The 10,253-nt window shown below is 51.7% G+C and overlaps 1 protein-coding gene across 1 annotated transcript; it reads right to left on the bottom strand.

Annotated features, from left to right (window-relative positions):
• Positions 1-7,256: 7,256 nt before the first annotated feature.
• Positions 7,257-8,875, bottom strand: SST (somatostatin). Its single transcript, XM_048315067.1, has 2 exons — positions 8,652-8,875; positions 7,257-7,762 (listed from the first exon to the last, which is right to left on the bottom strand). Exons 1-2 carry the CDS (start codon positions 8,787-8,789, stop codon positions 7,550-7,552), a joined length of 351 nt encoding a protein of 116 aa, XP_048171024.1. The 5' UTR covers positions 8,790-8,875; the 3' UTR covers positions 7,257-7,549.
• Positions 8,876-10,253: the final 1,378 nt, after the last annotated feature.

Genomic DNA, 10,253 nt, shown 5'->3' with positions numbered 1-10,253 from the left:
GCCAGATTTGTGAGCTCCGTGCTCAGTTTTGACCCAAGGTATCAGTGTTACCCACCCTATTGTTTTTAAAGGGCAAAAAGAGATAACTCACATGGTTATTCATGCTGGAGTTTATTCTATATTGATTTGTGGATCTCACCATCTGATGTGTGGGTGGAGGAGGCCTGGATAATTCTGAGATCCCAGTGTTTTTTCTGCTGGTGGTTCTTTCTGCCCCGAGGGACATCACCCCAGGGAGAAGTACGACATTGGCATCCTTCGAGGGGACCTGACTGGCAGGGAGTCTGCTGTGGGCTGTTTTGCTTGCAAGGTTGTTCTTCTGCTGCAGGGGAATGGCTGTTGCTGCAGTCTTCCAGGTGGCAGGATGGCATCAACTTCTTCCCCTTTAGAGACCCTCCTGTGATCTCTATGGATCTAAGAGAAGATGGTCCCAGCTCAGGGTATTCCCCAAGGGAGGAGGAGGAGGAGGAGGAGGAAGAAGCTTCTCTGGTGTCCTGTTCTGTCTGGATGATGGCCAGGCTTTGCTTCACACAGCTCTGCAAGAAGAGGGAGAGGTTTTCTATGAAAGACCCCAACTTCCCCCAGGCCATTTGTTCTTACATTCATATATATAACTCCTCCAGACCTTCAAACTCTATTTGAAGAAAATTTTCAAGAAGATGATTTCTAAAGTATCACCTGCTTTGTGCTTTGCAACCCTGTGAGCTGGTCTGGGCACCTTCCCTCCTGCTCCTACAGTTGTTTCCCTTGCCCTGTGCTTGGCAGTAGGATTGACTGTCTTTTGGAGGAAAGCTTCTACCCTGGAGCCAGCTGCATCCTGAGTCAGGGTGAGGTGGTCCAGCATCCTCACTCTTTTCAGCTTGCACAAGATATGCAACAGTTTTCAGGGTCTGCAGTGGGAGTTTGTGTGCAGCCTCAGTGTTTTGTTTGGAAAGTCTTCATGAGCATGTGGGCATCCAGCAGGATTGCATCCAGGTTGATGCTGTTGATGGTGCCTGGCAGAAGCCGTGGGATCCTCCAAAGGCACTTGGCCAGCAGCTCAGAAAACTTATCTGGGTTGCCCTCAGCAGTCAGGCTGCCTTGAACTAGCTTCAGCAAGGCACAAAAAAATCAGCATCTGGTCAGATTTTTCCAACACCCTCTAATGAAGACATTAATGGCTGTATTAGCTTCCAATTTTCCTCTATGTTCCATTCAGGAATTCTAGCATGAAGCTAAAGAGATTGTTCATTACATCCTTGAGCATTTCCTCTAAGGCCTCCTGAGCCAGTTTCTTCTGGAGGACAGAGTTACAGGATGACACAATTACATCACAGAATGATTTGTTCCTTCCCTCATTTCTTATCTGCTTCCTGCCGCTGGTTGATAAACGTGATTGATTGAAAGCTGGCTACAAGGAACCCATTAATGTGCCCAGACATGGCTTCTACTTTGTTCCTCTGTCTCAGGATCTCCTGAATTTCTTTCATTGCCTTGTTGCTGGTGTCAGTATCACCACTGCTAATGTGACAAGTAAAGGGATTGATGGTGGAGGTGACATTATGACATGTGTCATCACTGTCTGAGGAGATAAGCAGGGTTTGGAATTCAGGGTTCATATCTAACTGGATTATATCTTTCAGTCTAAAGAGATTGTGTTTTCTGCAGACCAGCTTGCTCTCTTGCTCACTTGATTGTGGAGGCAGTGTCTGGGGAGCCATATCCACCGCTGAAATTTCCTCCTTGAGAGCAGGTAGGCTCTAGCTTCAAGGGTGCATCTCTGCATGCTGACAAGAGACTTCAGATCTTGTGTTTGAACCATGCTGAGGTTTCTCATTGAAACACATTGTTGAAGAAACTCTTGACCTGCCAGGTTCCTGTTTTGCAATATGACCCAGCATCCTCCTATGTTCTTCAGGAAGATCCCCAACTGTTTTGAACAGGCCAATTCCTTCCTGTGCCCCTGCCTTTGCTGCTTAGACTGTGAAGTTTCAGAAGAGCTGAGTGAATGAGGAGAGGATGAAAAACAAAAAATGCCGAGGGAAGAAGATTTGCATGGGAGCAGTTTCTTGAAAGTTGCCATTAGGAAAAAACCCACTGCATTTTACCCTAGGTAGAACACTTAACTTATTTTCACGTTAATTAACTTTATTCTGTTATGCTGAAAACTGGCAACTGTGGCATGAGAAATGCCCTTTAGAAATGAGAAGCAGGGACTTAGTTTGGGGAAAAAAAATCCTCATCAGTGCAACAGCAGTGCCTGAATCCTTACACAGCTCTGCCCCCCAAAAGTGCTGCTCCATGGAAAGCCCCTCTTTGCAGGAACTCTGACTGCAGCCCATCTCCCCGCGGTGAGGCTGTAGCCAGAGGTGGGACAGCCCCTGGCTCAGAGGACCCACACCCTCAGCATCTGCTGGGATAGAAACGGACCATGAACGGGGCTCTCTGTGCTCTTTGGCTCTCTCTGCTGGCTGCAGAGCACCCCAATCCTGGGCTTGTGCTCGGCGCTGTCCCCCCACATGGCTCCCTCTGGGGAACACGCTGCTGTGGGGGCCAGAGACACAGGCTGAGGAATGTCGTGTTTGAGCCTCTAGGAAGAATCACAAACCCTGACAGGCACAAGAAGTAAAGCAGAAGAAAAGATTTGCCAGGAAAAGATTTACAAAAGAGCCTTGCAAATGTGACAGCTAATTTCCAGGGGGATCCTTTTTCTTCCTAAACTTCAGCCATGAGCAAAAGGAGAGATTTTCCTTGAAGGCAGAGCACAGAGCTCTGTGTAAGAGAGTAAATAATCTACCTTGCGGCAGAGCACCATCAGCCTTGCTGCTGGGCTGGGAGGGAATCACTGACTTTGGCTCTGTGCCTGGGACATCTCCTAACAGGGGTTGTGGGATGAGTGTGGAGGGCCCAGAGCATGTCTCAGCTCACCTTCTGGGAATGCTTTTCCAGAGCTGGAGGCCAGGAGCGCTTCATCCTTCTGCACCACAGAGCACAGCAGGCTGCTGGCTGCAAGAGACAGCTGCAAGGGAGGGGGAGACAAGCAGTGGAGAGCCTCAGGAGGGATGCTCTGTTGTTGTATGTGGGACCAAGTCAGTTTCTCTGTTGTCCAGCAGCCAGTCTAGGTGATAAACAAAGCCTGGGTTTTCATTATTTCATGTTTTCTCAGGGAATATCTTTGTAGAAAATACTACGGACCTTTGTTAAATTAATTTTGTTGATTGAATGACCAGGTGTGTTTCTTTATCAGATGATGCTGGAAGTAATAGCTCATGGCACAAATTGGCATTTGTACTATACATATGAAGAAAACTGAACTTGTGGGGTTTTTGGTGACTTGGTTAATTTTTTTCTTGTATTCCACAAGTTGTTCATGCGGTAAGTTTCCTAAGACAGGGATACAAAAAGCTTTCTGAGATGCCCACAGTATCTGGCCAAACAGCTGTTCTCAGCTGTGTTGGGAAGAAAATAGCAAATAATTCCCTAATAAAATAAAGACAAAGGTGAAGAAAAAAAGAATAAAAGTGGCTTTTATTGCATTATTCTGGTGATAAGCTGACAAAGAGTCAGAAGGTGTTCAGTGAGCAAAGAGTACAGTCTGTTCCTTTATCATAATAACTTTTATTGCCTAGGTATATCTTCTCTCACCCTGCCCAATAAACATCATGCTGCTTTGCCTGCTGAGAATTAGGGCTCTCTTGCAGCAGTGAGTGCTTCTCTCCAAGTGCCTGGTGCTCACCCATACCGGGGCTGGGGGCAGATCTGGTGCTCCCCAGAGATGCTGGGAGTTGGGTGGGATGAAAGGGAAGTTTCCTGTGGTGGGAGCAGAGGTCTGGGAATCAGAGATGCTCCCGGTGGCTGCAATCTGCTGGCTGCAATCTGTAATGCTTGTGAGGAGCCCCAGAGGCAGAGTAAAGGCAAAGGGACCACAGAGCATCTTATGGGCTCTTCTGGGGGGAGGAAGGCTGTGCCCATGGGTCCAGGTTCTTGGTCTTTTCTGCAGAGCCAAAATACTTAGATCATGCCAGAGTGGAGCCAGGATATGAAATCTGGGTACCACAGGTACTTCCTCTGCCGCACAGCTAGGTTCACTTCAAGCTATTGGTCCTCAATAAGCCTTCTGGACCAAGGAAGAATTCCCTTTTTTACCAATTAGAACTGCACATAAAAAATAATCTTGGTCTGCTTGCTAGATCAAGAGACATCCAGCATCATTGGAGACTTTGCCTTTGGGGATGGCTGAGAGCTCCTCACTGACTTCCCGTAGGGGATGTGTGTTTCCAGGCCTTGTACAACTTTTTCTGGTTTTCATTAAGGGCAGCTCTTCAGGCAGCAGTTTCAAGCCCTTTTATGTGGTTCCTTATGGACACTTCCCTGCACTGCCTCAGATGAATCACCAGGTTGAAGGTACCTGCAGGAGGGGGATTACTCGGGGTCTGCCTGTGGCACCAAGTGCAAGAGGGGAGATGAATCATCTGAGTGTGGATCATCACAGCCCCTAACCTCCCCCAGACCCATGCTCAGGCTGTTCCTCCATGGAGCCTCCTCTCTGACCTGCAGAGAATGTCTCTTGAAAACCTCTGCCAGAAACTGTTCTGCCCTTTGGCAGCTCAGGCCTGTGGGAGCTGACCATACCTGTGTGTTCATCCCAGACTCAGCCCTGCCCAGCAAGAGTGTTCCCAGCCTGGACTCTGTTCCATGGCTCTGTGTCTAGGGATCAAATATAGTTATTTAATCTCTTTAGCCCATAACACCCACCTATCAAAGGGAAGAAAGAAATTTTTCTTTTTCTTTCTGGTCTCTTTAGCTCTGCCTGGCAAGACTGTCTCCTGCATCGTGTTTGTACAGCTCCCAGCACCTGGGATTGCTGGCGCTGCCACAGTGCAATTACATGAGGTGATACTGCATTTAATGCCTTGGAAGCCAGCTCCCCAGAGTCCAGGAACTCCTGAGCTGACAGAAGGAGCAGTTTGTCTTTCTGTGTCTGAACTGAGGACATGCCTTCACTGGTACCTCTTCATTAAGCTTCCCAGAAGCAGCCATGACGTGCCATCAGCTGTATTGAAACAGGCTGGTGTAGTTTGTGAATCACAGTCTTTAATTCCTGCTTGTGACTGAGGATCATCCTCATCCCTATTTGGGATGAGTTTCACTCCAGCAATTGGCAGGATTATACTCCCTTCAGAAGCACGGGTTGAGCATTATGAACAAGGCGAGTAGTGGTCTATTTATATCCCATGAAAGATGGACTCTGCGCATAAGAACATTCAAGCCCCTGGCACCTCCACCCCCCTCCTGTTCCTGTAGCTGCTCTCTTGAGGCTGTCTCAGCATGGAAAAATTAGCTGCTTTTTGAAAGCTAAGATGAACCTCAGTCAACACAAGAGTGAGCAGCCAGGGATGGGGAGGTCTCTGCTTTACTGAATCCCCCATTGGTGCTACACAGCAGCGAAGGAATCAGAAGTGAGCTGGGGCCGTTGCTGTCTCCTCACAGAGTGTCTCTACTTTTTCAAACAGGGTCCTGTTCTTACCCTGCCTGCTTTTTAGGGCTGATTATTGATCTATATTACCTTCACTTCTCAAAGATCCTTTTGGAGTCTTTTCCCCACAGTGCAGCCCTGTCCATTCCCCAAGGGTGAGTTAATCCTGCACCAGCTGCAGAAATCCAGGGGCTTAAAGACAGTAAGGCTCTCCCCCTGTCCCCACAAAGTGCTGTGAAGATCACTGTGCCCTGCCCAGTCTGCACTGCACCCAGCTATGGTAAAGAGGGCAGAGCCCCTAACTCCAAGGCACTGCACGTGGAGCAAGCAGTTCCCCAGGTCACACCACAAAACCCATCCCACTTCCAAGAGAGGAAGAGAGGAACCTCCCAGGAGCTGGGGAGACACAGGATCATGTCACGGCAAGGCTTCTCCAGCAGATGCAGTATCCAGCTGGCCCAGCAGCAGTCCTTAGACCTGCCTGCAACACAGGCTAAGCCACAGCTGCCCTGCTCCAGGGAGGGAGGGCAGCACCCAGCCCTGCCTCTGGCCCCCTCAGAGGGGCTGATACCAGCAGCTTCCCTCCCTGGGCTTGTCCCTGCTGCCTTTGCCTGTTGCCAGTCGGCTGTGGAGAAGCCCAGTGAGATCTGTGGCAGGGTTGGGATTCCATTCTGCACTCTACAGTTCCGCACTACAAGGGATTCACCTTCCCCCTAGCTCGTATCCAACAACCCCCTGCCCACAGGGAAAGGAGGCGCAGACCAGGAATGAAAGCAATGGTCCATGAGCCATCAGGAATGATGCCCCACAGAGAGTTACATTCAGCACAGACCAGAGGCAACTTAACAAGCCTTCAGCTGGGGAATCTGCCTCCACTGGAGTCCTGCTCAGCCCTGTGCCCAAGAACATCTCTAAGATCCCCCATTTTTCACCCTCCTTTCGCATACGATGGCTACAAAATATGTGTTGTTTTTAATCCTGAATGATGAATTGCTCAGCAAAGTGGCACCTGTCCCCTGTGCAGGATGTTTGCTCTACGGCTCCAATTCACCTGTGAGTGCATGGCACAAACCAGCACAGCCAGCAAGCCGAGACTCTGCAAAAGCAGGAAAAATTTGTCTTCCATTGAGAGAAGAATGTTTTTGTCACAATGCTATCTCCTACCCTGCTGAACCTTTCAGTATTGCCTTTCAAGATGATGAGGTGGGTAGAAAAACTGCTGTGACCAGTTTATTAGATGGAGAGGGGCTGGTGTCATGGGGTTAACATCTCAGCTTTACAGGGATGCAAAACCTCCCCCTGCACAGCAGAACAGAGGAGAACTTTCTGAAGGAATCCCAGAAGCAGTGTTTGTCGGGAATGCTGCAAGGAGTAAAATATGCCAGGTAAGAAAATATTTTAGTGTCTGTGGCTGAGGAGGGAATGAGATGTGTAGTGTAAACTTGTACCGAACCACTTTTATCATCCCCATCACTTGAAATACACATCTGAGATTTTTACTGATGCCTCTGGTGATGGGTGTAAATCCTCTGGACTGACTTGAAGTCAGCCAGCGCTGTGGATTTGATTCAGTCACAACTGCAGCAATTTGATTTCTAAAAATATCATTGTGGCTCTAATACTTTAGTAAGACCACAGAAAAAATATCATATTGTGATACACTGTGTGTGTGTGTATGTGTATGTATGTGTGCATATGTGTGGATGTGGATGGTGTTTGCTGCCCTGAGGCAGGCAGCGTTTCGAAGACAAGCAGCCTGAGAGGTAAATTTAGTTTTCTCATTGACCACCGAGCCTCAGCATCACCGTTTGAAACATAAACTTTATTGCAACAGAGAATTAAAAATAGTACATTTGAAAGAGTTGCAGAGTGCATGTCATCAAAGAACTAGTCAGAAATCACAACTCAAGCAAATCATGTACAATTGGAACAGAAAGTTTTATTAAAACAAGTGGAAATCAAACTCAAATTTTCGTTGTTTGTTTAATTTCACCATAACTGTGGATTGTGTATTTACAGTCTTCGCCTCTTGTGGTGAAGGTTCTGCTCAGGGCAGGGCAGGGATGGATGGGGAAGAGAGGTGGGTTTCAAAAGCTAACAAGATGTGAAAGTTTTCCAGAAGAAGTTCTTGCAGCCTGCTTTGCGTTCTCGGGGTGCCAGAGCCGGGTTTGAGTTGGCCGAGCGCTCCAGCTCCAGTCTCACTTCATCCTGCTCAGCCCCTCGGGACAAGTCCTCAGACTCCAGGGCTTCATTTTCTGTCTGACTTGGCTCTGAAAGCAGTTCTGCCAAAAAGTACTTGGCCAGTTCCTTGGGGGACAAGAGAGAGAAAGGGAGAAAGAGATAGAGACACCACAATTACTCCTTGATTTCTGGGGGCTCACCACTCTGTTCCTCTAAGATACCTCTGTGCCCAGCTTAGAGACAATCAGGATGCAGGAGGAGAAGAGGAGCCCTGGCTTTCCGAAGAGCCCATCCTGACAGCTGCTATGCAGCAGTTGTGTCAATGGCATCTACCTGGTATGGGGAACAGACCCTGTCCTGGCTGTCACAGGGAATGAACTCGTCTTTACCTTCTCTTCCCACTGCTCCAGCACTCAGTGCCATACTCAGCAAGGGTGCCATGAACCTGCTGCTAAAGTGACACGGGAAAGGTCTTTGGGGGAGCTGGCAGGAGAGGTTGAACTGGTCACCATCTTACTGGGACTTATTTTTCTTCTAGTCCCTCCGAGCATCAGCTGTCACCCAGCATGGATAAGGACATTGTTCTGTGCTCTGGGGAAGCTGCCTTCATTCTGTGACCCGGAGAAACCCTTGGGAGCTTCACCAGGGGCTCTGCCCCGTGCCCCAGCAGTGCCTGTTCCTCACTGCCCCCAGCACCCAGCTGGACTGTCTCACCTCCCAGCACCAGCTGCCCAACCTGTCGCTGGCTCAGCCCCAGCGGGGAACCAGGGGATCTGTCGGGGAAGAGGGGTCTGCAGCAAGGAACCGAGCGTCTGAAACGGGGTCATTGGGGAAGTCTGGGAGGAACTGGAAGGGTCTGCAACAGGGGTGCCAGGGGCTCTGACAGGGAACGGAGGTTCTGAATTGGAGTATCAGGGGGTCTCTGGAGAAGAGGGAGGCTGCAGCACGGCCGTCGGGGTGCCTAGCGGGGTGCCCGAGGGTACCCGGGGTGTCCGCCCCGTCGCGGGGCTCTCACCTGCTTCCCGGCGGCGGCGGCCAGCGACTTCTGCAGGAACTGCCGGAGCCGCGGGTCCGAGGGGGCGGCCGACACGGTGCCGAGGGCCAGGGCGATGGAGAGCAGGGCCAGGGCGCACTGGAGGCGGCACGACAGCATCTCGCCGGCGGGTCGGGCGCGGGAGGAGGCGGCGGCGGGAGGCGCTGGCGGCTCCGCTGCGGCTCGGCTCCGGCGTTGGGGATCTCCTCGCCGCCCGCCGCCCTTATAAACCCTTCTCCTGACGTCAAGGCGGGGGCGCCCCCCTCGCCCCACGCCGCCGGGGGTGGGTCTCTGGGACGGGGAGGGGGGAACGGGGCCGGGGATGCTCCGCTCTGCCCGGCGCCGGCCAAGCCTCCGCGGCCCCCCCTGAACTCCCCTCCCCTCCGGCCGCCCCCGGCCCCCGGCGCGTTTTGTCCCCAAATCACCGCCCTTCCAGAGCACCGGACCCTGCCCGTCCGCTCCCTCCTCCCCGGCCACAAGCCCACCGGAGCGGCGGTGGGGGGTCCCGGCTGTCACCGCCCACCCGCGGCTCTGACCCCGGGCCGGAGTGTGAAGCTCCCCGGCAGTCGCTCTGCCAAAGCCCCTCGCCCTGGCGCCGGGTCCCGCCCCGTCGGGTGAGAAACGGCTCCAGAATGCGGGGAGCTGCAAAGGGTCCCCTTACGGGCCATTGCTCCCGGCTCCTGCAGGGGGTGAGGGGGGCTGAGGTGCCCCTGGGGGTCTCTCCGGCACCGGTCCGTTCCCAGACTCCCTCCCACGGGCAGGTCCGGGGGCAGCGGGAGCTTCCCAGGAGATGCCCCGGCTCCTGCCGTGGCTCTGTAGCTCCGGGAAGCGACGACAAATCGGTCCCGGGTCGGGGCGGGCTGGTCGCTGGCTGAGCCTGCGGGGACCCGTGTCTCCATCTCAGGGTCACTGGACGCGCTGGTCGCGTGGGAGGCACCTGTCCCACTGGGATGGCCAGTCTCCCCCACTCCTCCAGCCTCTCCCTATGAGCTGGCTGGTGCCCAAAATGGGAAAAGCTGCTTCAACCCCCCGAAGGACCAGCCTCCTCAGCTGTCTCTCAGCTGGCAGGAGCAGAGCAGGATGTGCTGGAAAGGGCCTCTGCTGTCAAAAATGGGTATCAGAATCTCTCCTATCTCAATTTCCAGCTGAGGAAAAGTAAAAGATTTGAGGGGACAAGAATTCAATACTGCAAAAAGGTCTCCAGAAACCTTCAAAATGACATTTTGTTTCATGCTGAAATAATGTGCACCCCCCACCCCACTTTCAACCCTGGTGCTGCTGGCTGGGTTTGCTGAGGCTGATCTAGGAGTATGAAGCACGAAACAAAGTGCTCCTGCTCTGTTTCACAGTCCAACAAGATGAATTGGTGCTGGTTGCTGGTTCCAGACCAGGTAGAACTTTGGGCTGAACTGCGACTGCCCTCCCTGCATGGTGCCTCCCTTCCTTTGTGCAGCGAGGCTCTGCAGCCTCACATAGCTTTCATCATCTTCATCCTTCCCAAATTGTGGAACAAAATTAATGACAATCATGAGAGAATAAGCCTTCATTTATGAGGCCCTGAGGGTTGGGTTTACTTGTGCAGCA

Source organism: Corvus hawaiiensis, chromosome 10, assembly GCF_020740725.1.
Source record: "Corvus hawaiiensis isolate bCorHaw1 chromosome 10, bCorHaw1.pri.cur, whole genome shotgun sequence".
Classification (NCBI taxonomy): Eukaryota; Metazoa; Chordata; class Aves; order Passeriformes; family Corvidae; genus Corvus; species Corvus hawaiiensis.
This window is presented reverse-complemented; position numbering and strand designations above follow the sequence as displayed.